We start from the raw sequence: 16,898 nt of genomic DNA, 5'->3' as shown, positions 1-16,898 counted from the left end.
TATAATATAGATATGATATATAGTATATATTATAGAAATATAATATAGATATAATATATAGTATATATTATAGGTAAATAATATATATATAATACATATCTATATAATAAAGATAGAGCATATATTATATATAGATATATAATATTTAATATATGCTCTATAATAATATTCTTTAATTTAATAGTTAGCTTCTGAACCTAGAGGCAGCTCAGTTAAGAGCAGAAGGCTGAAACGAGTAACTCCATGTCTTTCACAAAGGAAAATCAGACAATAGGAGAATTGTATCCTGTACAAACTGTAGTAATTTTAAAAAACCACTTATGCCCAAGTCTGTGCTGACAGTCATCACATTCTTGGCCCTTTGCATTTGTGGGGATATTTCAAAGCCTTTATACTGTTTCACCTCAACTGTGAAAAAAGGCCATTTTACCTGGAATTCTGAAAATAAAGCAGTTCGTCTTGGTTGCTGTTTTTTCTATACTTAGAAAATAAAAATCTCCAGTGGAAAATAATATGCAGGCCAAGCACCAAGGAAAACAGGGAAGAATCATCTCCTGGGCTTCCACACCCCTCCACTCCCCAAAATAGGCATATTTGAAACACCCCCTGAAATGGAATTCCTTCTCCGCTCTTTTTGTGGATTCCTGACTTCCTGGTGAGCCAGTTAGAAGTTTCGGTTTCCGGCTCCATCTCATCTAACTCGAGCCCTGTCCAAATTGTGACTCTAATCAGCCATAGATTCTTTCTGCAGCCCTGGCAAATTCTGCTGAAATGCATTTACAAAACATCTGTAGAACTAACGAAACATCTGAGGCTCTGGAAAGCACATGTTGGGGTTTGGAATCATGGAGAAAGAATTCCTGACAGAGAAAAGGCTCACTTTGTGACTCGTTGCGGAAACTGGAAAGTTAATAAGTTAATATGGCTTGGAGTCTGATGAACAAAAACTCAAATTGTAGTTGATAGTAGAGAAGCTGGAAAAAAATGATCAGTTCTTACCAATATCAAGTCTCTGATTTTAGAACTTCCCTCACTCTTCCTTGGTTGACCATGGTGTCATCTGGGCCAAGAAAAAAATGTGCTGCCTTGATTCTGAATGAATCTTCATAGGACTTGGGGTGCATTTAGGTTCTGTTTCTTTTTTTAACGTTTATTTTTTTATTTTTTTATTTTTGAGACAGAGAGAGACAGAGCATGAACGGGGGAGGGGCAGAGAGAGAGGGAGACACAGAATCGGAAGCAGGCTCCAGGCTCTGAGCCATCAGCCCAGAGCCCAACGCGGGGCTCGAACTCACGGACCGCGAGATCGTGACCTGAGCCGAAGTCGGACGCCCAACCGACTGAGCCACCCAGGCGCCCCTAGGTTCTGTTTCTATGCTCACCATTGGGTGCTCTCTCATGTGCCATTTGGATATTGCAGGATGAGTGTTTGGAACTGAAATCTAAAACATTGTCCTTACTCAATATCACATGTTTTTTTCTTTTCTACCTTCTTGTTTCTACTTTTGCTTGCATTCACTTCTCATATCCACAAACTATAAAAGAATGCCAAGCTCTCCACTATCTCAATATCCTGCTTAATCTGCAGTTAGTTGATATCCCATCCAGGCATTATCAATTGGCAAGAATTAGTACAGAATGAATTACATTTGAAACAAGATGTGGTAGCTCTTCAGGATTATCATTTTACACACCCATTATCTTCCCAATTAGACTGCAAATTCTTTGAGGCAGGGACTGTGCTTTCCTTTGTGAGCTGCTTACAGTGATCAGTGAAATAATTATTATGCATGTCATTTAGAAGAAAGTGTAAGACATTTGGACAAATATTTCATAATGGTGAAAGGCTTTGGAAGTATGTTCTGTTTTAAATCCTAGATTACTCGTTTACTTGTCATCGTTTCTCAAAAACATACGTAGGGCATGGCATAAGCATGGGGCGCGGTGGGGTATAAAAGAAGGGGAATAAAAACGGGGGCAGAGAGAGAAAGACCTGGTTACTTAAAATTTCCAAGTGGTGTCGAATTCTGGGACTTCTTTTCTCCAGTTCAGATATGTGCCACCACCCCAGCTCTTCCACACAAATAAATGAATTTTGTCAAAAACACTACACCTGTAACTCAGATACACTTTTTAAAAAGCAACAGCTATCTCAATGACCATATCTCTGAATCTTCAATTGATAGCATTCCCCTCTGGTTTTAACCTGTAGCCATAGGTAAAAGCTTGAATAACTGGAATAGTTTCACAAGTTTTGGTATTTGACAATAAATCAAATTGAGGGTCTACTTATGGTCCTGATAATATTTTCCCATAACCAATGTAAGGCAAATCAAGCATCCCAGCCATCCAGAAGCATCATAATTGCTTAATATAGACTTAGGCTGATAGTCAACAGATTTCTTCAGTGTCTATACTCCACTAGATGCTCTAGGGATAGGAAGTCTTGTAAGGAAGGCACAGATGACAACCAGCAAGTTGACTTGCTGCTCTGACATGATTGTCTCCCATCCAGATTTGCCAATTTCAACAGGTCCTTCCCTGCTTCTCAGTGTCTACCAGCAATTGTCCATCAGTCCCAGAGCTCACTACCCCATACACCTCTGCCTCCTGCTTGTTGGAGGGACTTGTTTTCTCATGAAATGTTAAGTTTTAATCCTACATGTTTATGTTTCTGCTTCTGCTCACTCCCAGGTCCAGCCTGGTACAGCGACACCTTTCAGAGGATTTATGCTTTAGTGTGGAAGTAAGATAAACACAAGCAATAACCCAATACTTGATGCTCAACATCTACCTTTAATCAGACACCAAACCTTATCAATTCCATTTATGAAGTGCCTTTGTTTCCATTCCTATGCTCTCCATCCTTCCCTGCACTGCCTTCATTCTGGTTCTAGGGCCTTATGCCTGGCATTTTGCAACAGGCTTCTCATCGGATGTTTTGACCTCCATCTAGTCTGTACTCCACACTGCGGCTAGTTATCTTTCGAGAACACAAAACTAAACTGTTCACTCTCTGCTAAGAGACTTTCTGTGGCTCCATGCCTGTAGCCGGTGGTGTCCAGCAATGGATTCCAGATGTGCTATGAGGACTGAGAAACTGTATGTGACATTCTGGGTATATGTTCGTTATTATCATACTTCTGAAAAGAGGATTCCTAGCTTTCACTGGACTCTCCAAAAAGGGCTAAGAACCACTGCGTATGGCATAAAGGCCAAATTATTAGTGTAGCACATAACACTCTTCCTAACTTGACCCTAAATCAATGTGCTAGACTCATTTCTGCTGTTCCTGGTCATGTGTGTCCTCTGCACTCTGGGGATTGGGCACTGCTGCCCTGTTAGACAAGCTGCTTGAGGACCTCTGATACTCTGTTTGTGGTCCTGCTACAGCCTAGACCTCCCTCCTCTCCATCTTCCTCGCCTCTTTTTACTTTCTCTGACTTGTGCACACCTGCTCCTGCTTTGAGATGCAGCTCTGGTGCCATCTTCCCGTGAAATGTTCTCTGATCTCCAGTAGAATCAATCACTGTGTTAACTGGAGCACGTTGCTAGGACTTTATACACATGGCTGTTTTAGCATTTATCAGCCACTGTGCTGTAGTCACTTGTTTACACATCCATTCCCAGGAAGGGATTGTATGTTTCTTAAGGGCCGTGACAAAGATGAATATGCCTTTGTACTCCCAGTACACCGGATATGTAATCGGCCTCTGTGCATATTCGTTGAATGAATAATTAACACAAGACAGGCTAGGACAAGTTGTAGTTGAGTGTCTAATTCATAACGGCTGTCAGCTTTTACTCTCATTCATATACATTTAGATTCTCTAAAGACAGAGGAGGAAATGTGTGTGTGTGTGTGTGTGTGTGTGTGTGTGTGTATACAAAACCTGCAGACAGGCAAGGGAATGGAAGAGAAAAAAAATCATATGACCCATGGAAAAGTAAAGATAGTCACATTTCTTCTTATTAGTATGTCTTTTTATGCTAACTTTAAATTTATCCAAAATGTGTAAAGGTGAAAGATGATTAACCTGTCACATCTTGCCTTAATCTGGCCTAACCCAAGTGCTAGATGCCTATCTGCCAAAGCACCCTCATCACTGAGGACACATTAGTCAGCCTTTCTGCAGGACTCAGGCAGTAATGCTTTGTGAAGACTAGTGTACCAGGAGGAGGAGGGAGCGAAGAAAGGTGGGTGAAGGGGTCCTGACTTGATTAAAAGCATAGGCTTTTACCTATAAAAAAATAAAGACTATTTATTAAATCATATTTTCACAAAGGCAAAACTTAGCACACCAGAGATAACCACAGATCACAGAAAAATTTAATGTTGACCAGAATTAATCAGGGAAAATGATCTGATAGAAGCAGAATTCAATACAAATTTTAAAGTAAGTGTTCTGGACTGGGAAGAACATGTTTCCACTAGATCCCATGTAAAAACAAATCTAAACATTTAAATTACAGAGCTCTGACATTTAAAAGAAATTAATAGAGGCAAAATACTGATATGAACTCTCAAAGGTAGGGAGTATGTGATACTTAGCCCCACAAACCTAATGTCTAACACAGGGCTTGACACAGATATCAACATTCAGTGAGTGCTTAGTGGTTAACTGATGTTTTTGGTAAGCACTTCTATTTTTAAAATATTTCAGAGAATGGACACGAGCAATACCAATGGCAAAACTTCTAAAGAGGGACAGAGGCTTAATATAGGATTCAGGTCTTAGCCATTGCACTATTTTTGACACGCTTTGACTTTGCCATTGTGGCATTTTAGGCAGCTTAGCTCTCGGTGCCTCAGTTTCAGTCATTTCTACAAGAAGAAATTTTGGCCATTTTCTAAGACATCCCTAGCCAGAAAAATGTCTGTGATTCTAAACTAGACTATCTTATTTAAGCATATTTACAAATCAATTTTCTACCTTGTAAAATAAGACATGAACGTTTGCATGATTTAACTCATAGAGTTGATGTCAAGATTATTTTCAAAATAAAAGTGCTAAATTATGAAACTCTTGACCAGTACAATTGTTAAATGAAATTCAAGTAGAGATGATGCTACTGCTTCAGCTGTAACAATTGTTTTATTAAAACGTAACCAATTCTTTAAAGAGAGACTCTCTATTTGCGACTCCTTTTCTTTGCTAACAAAGCATCCAGAACCTCTGCCAAATCCTTAAAGTGACTTCTCAATAATGAAGGAAATGACAAATTATACTCTGTACTTTCTATTAATGTGTACTATTTAGCTTCTAAAAATCAATAAATACAAGTAAGCAAAAGTTTCCCGAACGATGAGATAAAAGTTAGCTTTGATAGTTTTTAGTTTCTTTAAAAATTGTTTTTTAAGTTTATTCATTGATTTTGCAAGAGAAAAGGGCAAGGGCAGATAGAATGGGGAGAGAGAATCATAAGCAGGCTCCAAGCTGTCAGCACAGAGCTCAATGCAGTGGGGGGAGGGCTTGAACCCAGGAACCACGACATCATGACCTGAGTCAAAATCATGAGTCAGATGCTTAACCGACTGAACCACCCAGGCGCCACGATAGTTTTTAGTTTCTGTATTGACCTACTCCCCAACCAAGTGTTATGGAATAATGTTTTCTTCTTATAATGTTTCTACTATACTGGCTATCTGGGTAATTTCCATAACATAGTTTCTATTAGAATAAGAACTCTGTTATTGTGGTTCTCTACTGGTATAACTCATAGTGGCTATTTCTTTTAAGTATTTAGGTTTACAGATATAGTTTCAATATATTAGGTTCTTTATCAAAGCAATAGAGTCAGTTGCTATGGCCTGGATATAGCTTTTGTTGTATCTATAGCAATCAGGGCAAGCATTCTCTACTTAAATAATCATTTACTTTATAAACATAATAGTCTGTAATTTTTCTTTAATATTGTGCATAGTAAATTGATTGCAGAAGTTCCTTATTTTAAATCACTGTAAGAAAAACTTTTGTTTTCTAAAAGGATTTGTCTTTGTCAATTATAATTTGTCATTATTATCTATAAACAGTATAGACCTCCTTGTACTGAGACAGAAAATAATATTGGTGATTAGAGACATCTACACGCCAGTTTCTCTTCCTATCTCCCAGTCAAGTTCGTGAAAGGTATTTATCCCTGTACTGTTAGCATTTTAAAATCATAATTGAAAAACATCATTCAGTATTGTACATGTGGGAGATAATACAATCTTCCATTCATTTGTAAATTAAATGACAATGTCAAGGAGCCATTCACAAAGCCACTTATTAAAGCTTCATTAGCATATGAAACATAATACAAGTTTTTATGATTCTTGTGAGCTCCTCTCGGACCCTCAAGGCTCAATAAGGCAGAAGCAAATACTGTTTCACTGAGAATCTGTAAAACTTCTCTATTGCTTTCAATGTGCAAGCATTTTGAGCCTGTCATCTTTTGGTTTCCAGCAAGAATAATTCTTTCTCCCTCCGCACATTATTTAATGGAAGAAATAATATGCGTATGCAGTGCATTAACCATCTTTAGCATTGTGAAAAGTTAATAGACTGATGTCTAAAGAAATGTTATAATCACTAAAATGCCTCAGGAATATATTAAAATGGATCCTGGCCACAGACAATATCAAGATTGCTGAGGCACACCACAGGCATCTTTTTTTTTAAAGCCTGTTTTGTAATAAGCACAGAAAGTGAAGGTGCTAAATCATGGTTTACTACCCCATTTGCCTCACAGCCTCTCTGTCTCTGGTGCGCGGCCTCAGAAATCAATTTCACACACGGCTGCTATCAGCATTCTTTGAGCTATAAGACTAAAGCGCTTTCTCTTCTTTTTATTAAAACCAAGCTCACTTTTATCTGAGGGCTCCTGCTTTTTGTTTTCTGCCTTTACTTTCTGCTGTGTCCGTGGTGAGAGTTAAACCGTCTCCTGCCTCCTTCTCTTTCACTTCTAAACTTCTTGAAAGGCTAATCCATGTCCAAGGCACCGCTTCCTCAATACCCCCGAATTCCTTAACGCTTTGCGATCTGGCGTCTGCCCCACCACTTGAGTGACGTGGCTCCTCTGAAATTCATCAGGATCGCGTAATTCACCACATCCCCTGGCCTTCTCTCAGACCTTGCTGGGGGATATGCTCCCCTGGCTTCTTTGGCAGTGACTACCGGCCTGTTCCTCCCCTGTCTTTTCTTACTCATCCTGACTGGTAAACGCTGGAATCCTCAGGGTTCTTTTCTCTCTCCCCTCCTATTGATCTCGTCCACTTTCCCTCCCTTGAACTGTCTTCTCTTTGTAGGTGATATACAAAAACTCCTCTTTCCTAATCTCCAGGATTCCATTTCCACTTAACCTGGATGCCTTGTTAGAACCTTAAAGTCAACATGTCCAAAACCAAACTCACTATCTGGGCCCTCAATCCTTCCTCTTAACACACTTAAATATATAAACATTTCTATGCATCACAGAAATAATGCACCAACCTCTCTGTGCTGCACCTTATCCCACCCCCCCCATCCACACACACATACCCAAACAATTGCCTGTACTATATATTTATTTCTGCAATGTATCTCCTTTCTGTTCCCTCTTTTCTGTGCCAACTGCTGGTACCGTAAATTGGACTTGTCTTATCATCATCTCTACATGTCACATAACTGGTGTCTCAGTGTGCTTCCAGTTTTGCCCAGGTCAGTTCTTCTGTGGCACAGCTCTCAGTGAGTCAAAACAACTGTAGATACAGTTGGAGTGGTGGTAGGGATGGGGCCTTGAGTTCCCGGTGAGGGACTGATCCTTGAGTCGGCTGACAGCTAAGCCAACGAAGGCTTTTAGCCAGCACATGATATGATTGAAGTTTCACAGTTTCAAAGTACTTACACATATTCATTTGATCCTCATTATACTCCTACGAGGCACAAAGGTTTATGGGCATTTTAGAAAAAAGGAACTACCGGGGTTGGTGGATGGAGAGTTGCTGTAAAAGATTAGAAAGAAATCCACCTTACATCGAGGAATTTCGAATCTTCATGTCTAATTAAGGATGGGTATGTTATCTGGATAGAAATTAAACTTGGTTGTCAGGAGAGCAGTGGAAATAAGACCGAATACTTAATCTAACACAATAGCCATCCAGAGAGAGGAAAATAAAGAAAATAAAAAATTGGGTGACTAGTAAATGCAGAAGAAGAACTATCCTCAGAGTGTCTGTTTTGTCTCCTCAAATCAGACTCGGATAGGTTCTAATTTCTATCTTGTATAAAATATTTATGGTTCCCATTTTTGAATAGTTTATACATTCAAATGACTGGTAGATGATCCTTCAGATTATACAACATCCTATTGACCAGCAGGGTTCTGGGTCCCTCTATGCATTCTATATGACATTACAGGACAATCTTCACAGTATGCATCATAATTCACTCTGCTTCTCCCTCCCCCTGTCTTTCTCTCTCCCTCTCTCTCTCTCTCTCTCTCTCACACACACACACACACACACACAGTTACAATTTACAAAGGGTATTCATGTCAATTGGGAGTTATTTGAACTGGTATAGCATCCCTAATTTAGGGAAAAGGGGCTCCTAAATTTTGTTTTATTTTGTTTTAGGTGAGGAGAGTTCTATAAAGCATCTTCAAAGATCAGAAACAAATCCCCTAACAGGTGCGAGGTGTTTAGAACCTTTAAAATATTCAATTAGATTAGTGGTTATCAACTCTGGCTACATGTTTAAATTACCTGGGAACTCAGGAAAAATGGCCAATGACTAGGCCCCTCCCCAGACCAATTGATTCTGCCTTGGGGAGAGAGGCTGGTGGCTGCCCAGCCATTTTTAGTTCTAGGTTCCTACGGTGACTGATGCAGAGGAGGGTTAGAATCCTGAATTTGGCAAGCATCTATGAATGAATTCACAGGATGACTTTCTTCAGTCAACCTTTATCTTTTTTCTTTTTTTTTAAACAATTTTTTTTAAATGTTTATTTATTTTCCAGACAGAGAGAGACAGAGTATGAACGGGGTAGGGTCAGAGGGAGAGTCAGAATCTGAAACAGGCTCCAGGCTCTGAGCTGTCAGCACAGAGCCCGATGCGGGGCTCGAACTCACAGACCGCGAGATCATGACCTGAGCCGAAGTCGGCCGCTTAACCGACTGAGCCACCCAGGTACCCCCCTTTATCTTTTTTCTGTTTGAGATTCCCTGGCTTCAGTGGGCTTCAGAACCCCTCATCTCCACCTCCCAATTAAAAGGGATCTCAGTTTTGTTTTGTTTTTTTTCTCAGCCGCTTTCTTTGAGATTGCACAGGAGACTAGTTACCAGGCAAAGCTGTTGGCTGCCTTGAAACCAGGAAAAGATGAGATTGGTTTCTAGGAGTGAGATAGAGGAATTTCAGCCTGTAGGAGGAAAGTATTAATAACTGCTGATGTTTACTGGGCACTTATTTAATGTCTGAGGTATTGTGCTAAGTATGTCTCATGAACTGTTTTGTTAAACGTCACAATAATCCTTTGAGGTACGTGCTACTGTTGATTGCTGTTTTGCGGGCAAGGAAACTGAGACCAGATAAAAACAGAAAGGTCACACTGGTGGAGCCAGGATTTGAATCCAAGCAGTCCAGCTCAAGAGTTCCTGCTTGTTAACAACTACACCAATTGTCTCAAACTGGGGTATATCAGAACCACCTGGAGCCCAGGCTCCCTGAAGGAGGAGGCGTCTGGGCCTTCATAACTTTAGCAAGTACTCAGCTGATTCACATACTGACCAAACATCAGGAAATACTACTCCATCTCAAGTCATTGCTTACAGTGAAGACAGCTGAGGCCTACGTATGTTAAGAAGAAAGGAAGACCTAGTCAAGAGGTTGTTGTCCTGGGTATGGAAAGCTAGCTCAACATACAAACTCTCACCTTCTCAGATTGGCAAGCAAAGACAGGAATTACCTGTCTTTGGTGAATGGATGGTGAATGGGAGGGAAGGCAAGGGAAGGGTACAAAATCATGTTTCTGCATCTGAATCTCAAGCCTAGCTTTGCTCCCACCCGTTAAATCTTGGAAAGACCCTGATACAGTATAGAATCGAATTCAACATGGTATAGACTGAAGTCACATTATTATTTTATGTGCCATTTAGAATAAAAAAGCCACTCATGAAACTGTTAACCACTATCAATTATGAGAGGCAACTAAGTTTCTAAAATCAGAAAAGAATTGTGTATCTTAGGATCGATGAAATACGGTACAAGCAATGAACTCTAATGAACTTGGTTCTGAAACTGTGGAAATCACTCAGCACGTTCGGGAGGCTCCTGCTGGCAGAGTGCAGATAACAGAGTTCCAACAACATGGAAAATAGTCTGTACTGCAGATTTTAATAGGATTTTTTTTTTTTTTTTTTTGCTAGAAGAATTGAATACACATACACTAAAAGCAGAAGTCACAGCACTGTTTAGGTTTTAGCACTCAGATTTCTTATCTGTGAAATGGGTTGTGGTGCGGCTTACTGAGGTAACATATGTAAACAAACACCACAGTACGTGGCGCATAAGAGGAGACTGAAAATCACATTTTTCCTCCCTTTGCTAAGTCTGACGATATTTTTATGTTGCTTGAAGTCTGTTTTGAGAGGAGGAAGGAAAGTAAAAGTGGTAGATGTCCAAAATCAGAATGGAAGTCAGAAGGGCCATGTGATTTACAACAAATACCTGCTGAATGCTGTTTCAAAGCATATCTACTTTATGAGGTGAGGTCAAGCCATAATCAATTTTGTACTAATACTGAGTAAAGAGCTGTGTGCACACGGGAGGCTCTTCATATTTAGGAGAAGAAGAAATTATAGTCCCACAGTACTCCCAATGCCTGACTTAAAATCCAATGCCTTTGCAGTTAGACTCCTAAAGAAAAAACATACCAAGAATGTATGTGGCATTTAACTCACACTTTAATAAAACTTGTGGGTTACTTTTTTCAGTCACATTATGTTTTTAGTATAAAATGATGAGTTTATGAACTTCAGACATGGCTTGATTATTTTCTGAGGACCACAATTAATATTTAATCAGGGCAGATAACTTAAATTTAGATCCTTAATGCTGCCTCATTTACTGGAGTTTCAGCTGCTTCCAAAGGGAACTTCACATGTGGGGCCCATATTTGATAACGTGGAGAGCTGCAAGAATTAGGGCAAAGAGATTTGCTGGCTTTCCGTGGAAAGATTCAGAACTGTGACATGAATCTGAAGAGTTGAATGGGGCATTGTTTGGTGAGGAAGCAGGTAAATAACTCACAGGGAAATACTGCAGTCTCTGAATACAATAACCACCCAAGGTACAAAAATGATGCCATCTCATGGGCTTTGTGTTATGTGAGGGCATAAAGCTTCCAAAAAGCCAGCAGCACCCCCTCCCCCTTTGAAATCGGCTCTATTTGGGAAGGTTCACTGAGAGTGAATAAAGGGTTAAGTTACCACAGTGTGGCAATTTCTGCAGAGAGGTTGAGCCTAGATTTCATTCTTTCCTGAGAGAGTGATGGAAAGTTCTTGACCTTTTGGGATACTGCTACATTTGTTGCTTTGGAAGGCCTTCCATAATCTGGGGGGGAAAATCTCTGAGTGTAGGCCAGAATTTTGAAAACAGGGATGCCATGAATAAAATGGTTCACTCTTTCCCACATTCATTCAGAACTTTCTAAGCACCTGCTTAGCGCCAGGCTATAGTCTGTCTGCGAGGCCATGGGACCCAAAGAGCCTAGCACACAGCTGGGGCTTTAAGAGCCTCTGAGGCCTCAAGATATAAGGCAAGGGGAGATCACAGGTTTTCCTGCAAATAGCTATGCAGCCATATAACTAGGTACATCCCTCTCTTTTCTACCACTGCTCCTGCCTTCAAGGGCCCCCCACCAGGAGACAAGCCACAGTCTTCTACAGGCCTTTAGGCCAGGCCTCTTCACTCCATGTGGCCACTGCCGCTATCTTTCTAAAACGCAAACTTGGGACAACGTTCCCGGCCACAGCGCACAAGGCCTCGCATGAGCTGCTTATGCTCCAGCCACTGGCATTTACGCACCAATCCCGCAACTCACCTTCCTTTTCTTTCCTCTGTGCCTCTACCCATGCAGGTCCCTCTGCCTGACGTGCACTCCTTCCTTCTTGTGTCTACCTGGTGGACTTTTACCGATCCCTTAAGATTCACTTTAAACACCTGTTCTTTCATGTTCACCTTCATTGACCCTCCAAGCCCAGTTACTGTCTGCTTTGCACAGAGCCTGGGAACCTCAGACAATAAATGTCAGCTTCCTTGTCTCGTGTCCTTCTTGGAGCTACGGCAGCACCTTATATCCTGCACTCAGGCGCTGTGGTATCTTTTTCGAACTTTGTCTAGAATCTGTGAGTTTTCTGGGCGAGTATGACTGTGTTTTGTTTATCTCTGTGTCCCAAGGAAAGCGTCTGGCATAGAGCAGCCCAGTCCATTGTGAAGTTTTCAGTGATACAGAAGAATTAAACAGATAAATCAGGAAAAAAAAAAAAAGGATAAATCTGGACACCAGTTAGCTTTCCACAAAGCTAAATGTGTTTACTTAGATTTTCTTATGAAAGTATGGACTTAGAACTTCTGGCTTATTCAAAGAACATTTCATTTCTTGTACTGCTGAAAACAATGGCAGAGTTTGTGCAAGAATGAACTGTGCCTGAGTCAGAATCTGTGCTCTGCCACTACTAATGTTATATGACCCCCTGTGCCTCAGTTTCCTCAACCTGGAAACTGGGGAAAATGGAATATAATTGTAACCAGTCCATAATTGGTATGGATGTTAGATAGCTAGATATGTGCAAAGTGCTTCTCACACTGAAGCTAACACTATTCGTCTATGAAATTAAGGTGATAGAGGTTTATTTTTTAATGTCCTTACTAAACAAAATGAAAAAAAATTAGAAATGTTGTATTTGCTTTCCAGACTTCCTACCTACCTGCAAAGATGTGCAAACACATCTTTATTTACTTTTGAGAAATCCAAAAGTCTGGGGAATTATTGTTTTCAGTTATGTAGAACTCAAAAACAGACACGAACCACGGGATGGGTTTCTTAAAACCGAGATCCTGGAGTCTACAGGGACATGACAGAGGTACTGGAAAATCAGAATCCCTCCCAGGAGAGAACTGAGAACATGCCAGAGTGATGCCTAAAGATTTATAAAGTTCCTGCATACAAACAGTTTCTGCAGAGCAAGCTAACCCTTTTGAGGAAAAATCTACCATCATTAGTGCTCTATATGCCACTGATTGGCTTTTTATTCACTTGAATGAGGGCCTACTTTAAGCACACTTCTAACATGGAGAAGACAGGTGTTTATGTATCAATAAACACAGAGACAAAGTAATACATTCATTAAGCTTAGGTTTCAGTATTACTAAAAAAGAGAATTCCAGAAAATAAAAAAAGCATAACTCAAGGAGGTGACCTTAAGTATAAATCTGTAGAGTTTTGGAGTTTTTCTACACATTCTTTCTTGAATCACAATAAATAATGAATTAATGTGTCTATTTCTTTAGGCAGAGACCCCCTTACATCAGCAAGAGTTAAATACACAGTTTAAAGAAAATAATATCATGACAGCAACATAAAACCAATGGAAAGTACTGGCCAATTATTTCCTGCCCTCCCTGCTCCCCATCTCAATCCTTTCTCACATTATATGTAGAAAGACCCATCTTTAGAACCATGTCTGTTTTGTTCAACACAGTATACCCAGGACTTAGCACAGTGTCTGTCATTCAGCAGCCTTTCAATGAATATGCTAGTTTGCACCAAGGGAAGGGATGGAACTAACATTTCTTGGCCACTTGCTATGTGCAAGGTCCCACATAAAGTTATTTTCACATATACATCACCAAAGTTTTCACATGTTTCATTGATATGGAAAGCAAGAGAAATGATGCAGATCTAGGGAGGGAGACAAGTTTTATAGGCTTCAAGCCTCCCTCCCTACCCTTCTTTCCAGGTTACCCTGATGTTTATAAACCAACAATGATCCTTAAGTTTTTATTCAAGATGATTTTCCAGCAGTTTTGTTGATTCCTAGGTTTCTTCTGCATATGACATCTCAACATTTCAACCCTTCTCAACCAAGGCCAGCTTGGCTGGCTCTTATTTAAAGGTCCCAGAAGCTATAATAGAAAGAGAACAAACTCTTCTCAAAGGAGTACGGACTGAAAGGAAAGAGATCCAGATTCCAGGATCTGGATTCCACCTACTAGGTTTTCCCGGAAAATATGTCTCAAATCTCTCTGCAAACATTTATATTTTACATTCAACTATCTGCAAAATGAAAGGTTTGGGACAGGTGATTAATTCATTTATTCAAACAACAAACTTACACCGAACATTTTATAGATATCAAACTCTTTATCTGGTGCCTGGGATACAAATATATCCAAGACAAAGTAAAACCAAACTTCTGTCTTCAAAGAGATCCCAATCAATTAAGGTCACATTAGATGCCATCTTAAAGATTCTTTTAGTTCTCAAGTGCTAATAATCTATGTCCTGGGAATCTAAATATCAGTTTAACTCACTCTTAACAGTAATTTCAAAGCATGTTTGTTATCTCAGGCTGGATACAAGCCCAAAGGTAAAAATAAAAGTGTGTGGCACATCAGGGAAATGATATTCTGTCTCAGTGTCAAATGGTTATAGCAACTTTAATGAAAAAACAGACCATTAAAAAAAAAAAAAAACGACTCTCCCTTAAATCTCACTTCAGCACCTGAACAGTAGGAATTCTTATTGTTTCCATTGTGCTTTTTCATTTCTGGGTCTCCTGATGAAGTACAATACTTGAACAATACTCTGGCAGACTTCAAATGGTGCCTGAGCAGCCGGCAAAGTAAGCTGAGAAATTGGACACCCTACCCTACCTTACGATGGGAACCCAGTGAGGTATATTTATTTTATTGGACAGTTTGAATTTATTATAGGTTGCTCATAATTTCCTGTCTCATTTCTTTAGTGCTCTTGGAATTTATGTCAGGATGTCTTAGGTTATCACAGTCCTTCCCTCCTTTGTCCCAACATTTATGCCAACAGACTGAACTGACTTAGAGAAAGTCCCCGGACAAAAATCGAAGGGGAAAATACCCAAAGCTTTAGTTGGAGAATGGCAGAAGCTTTGGAAAAAAATCTGAAAAAGCAATGAAGATGAAAATGGAAACTCTGTGAAAATTAATGTAGTGTAGAATTGGCGAACATACCACTTATTTCTTTAAACAAATAGAAGAAAGAACCCGCTTATGAGGTGCACCCAAATAATTCACAGGTGGTGAAACTATTAGAGTCTTGCAATTTCTTGCCTCAGAAGTGGAATAAATCTCCTATATTATAAATGGTGTATGCTCACACATGTGATTTTTCTGTTAGTCCCTTTATTTCAACTATCCCCCTTTCCACGCACAAGGCCTTTTTGGTTTTATTGTAATTAATTTATTTTAGTGGAATTGTAGAGAAAAGTCTAGTGAAGGAGGGAGATGCAACCTACTAAAGCAATAGCACTTTAGAAATATGATTCCAAATGGAATATGCTTGTGTTTTCCATGGATTTTTTGGTTATTATAAAGTAAGCACAATGTAGTAGAAACTACATCAGACTGCAGTCTACCAGCATGATACCCCAATTGTGGGGCAGATGAAAATGCCCTAGACACTGGTAACCCCTAGTTAATGGTAATTCTCACAATGATAAGAATTTGTTTTGAGGACAGTTTTTTTTTTCCTAAAGAATTTATCTTAACTAAAAAATTGTTCTAGTGTGTTCTGTTACACAAATTGATACTCTCAACTATGGAAATTGGAAACAAGTTTCAATGTTTGAAGTCACATACTGTCTGATAATATCCAGAAAGATAATACATATGAATAATCTGTGGGAAGCCATGATTTACATTTACACATGGATAGGATTAAACAGATAGTGTCTATGCAGGTACAGAAGAGTCCCTTTTAAGATGAGCCAGCTTTGGGGGGGGGGGCAGGCAATTGAAAACAGTGATACCTATCACAGAACTATTCCCTACAGGAGAGTGTATTGAAAACTTTTAAAAATAACTCTACAACAAAATGTCCAATGAACTACCAAACTCATTGTAAGGACAGTGTCTTTATCTTCCACGGAGCCTGGCTCTGTGTTGGCCACACAGTTGGTGACAGACAAATGCTATCAATGAAAGTATAATCACTTGATGTTTCATGGTACTGTGGAATTTACAAAACAGCTCAACGTCTGATGCCATATTTGCCTCTAATGACATTCTGGAGAGTTAGGTGGGATGGGCAATAATAGCACATAGATGAGGAGACAGCGCTGAAGTAAGTTCTGTGACTAGACCAAGATCACAGAAGTAGAATCAGTGCTACAGACCAGATGGTTACACTCTAAAACCAGTGTTGTTCCATGACATCTGAGACATGTACAAGAAACACATATCAAAGATGCTTGAGACCAGGTATGCTCAAGAGGTGTGTTTCACTTTGGATGCTGCTGTGCGAAACATTTGGGATTTTTGCATTTACGAGTCTGTTCCCCTTTCTGTCACTTGTTTACTCCTTTGTCTACCGACATTCTGTCCTGAGAGCAGCATTGGTGTTGTGCCTTAGTTTCTGCTTCTCCATATCTCTTTCTGTTTTCTTTGCCTTTCCTTTGGGTCTGCATGGTTCTATGTCCTTGGCTGGGTTAGCTGGTCTGCTCTACTCTAGGAGATTCCAACTGTTTACCACAGCCCTGCCTCTCTTGGTTCCTTTTCTCACTTACCGTGCCGTTCATTCCTGGATTCTATGTTTGAAAAATGAGCATGGGCCCATTTTCCTACTTTTCCTTCAGTCTTTGTGGTGTGCAGGTTGTTACAAATGTAGAGCATGTTAAGTAC

The 16,898-nt window shown here is 39.8% G+C and overlaps 1 protein-coding gene across 1 annotated transcript in view; it reads right to left on the bottom strand.

Moving 5' to 3' along the window:
• The window catches only part of ADAMTSL1 (ADAMTS like 1), a 405,773-nt gene that overhangs the window by 353,154 nt on the left and 35,721 nt on the right, over positions 1 to 16,898 (bottom strand). Inside the window, exon 5 of the mRNA XM_049627010.1 lies at positions 6,892 to 7,062. Coding sequence (XP_049482967.1) covers positions 6,892 to 7,062 — 171 coding nt within the window. The remainder of the gene's footprint in view (positions 1 to 6,891; positions 7,063 to 16,898) is intronic.

Source organism: Panthera uncia, chromosome D4 (assembly GCF_023721935.1).
Source record: "Panthera uncia isolate 11264 chromosome D4, Puncia_PCG_1.0, whole genome shotgun sequence".
NCBI classification, from domain to species: domain Eukaryota; kingdom Metazoa; phylum Chordata; class Mammalia; order Carnivora; family Felidae; genus Panthera; species Panthera uncia.
Note: the sequence above shows the minus strand (reverse complement) of the source record. Positions and strands in the feature narration are given on the sequence as shown.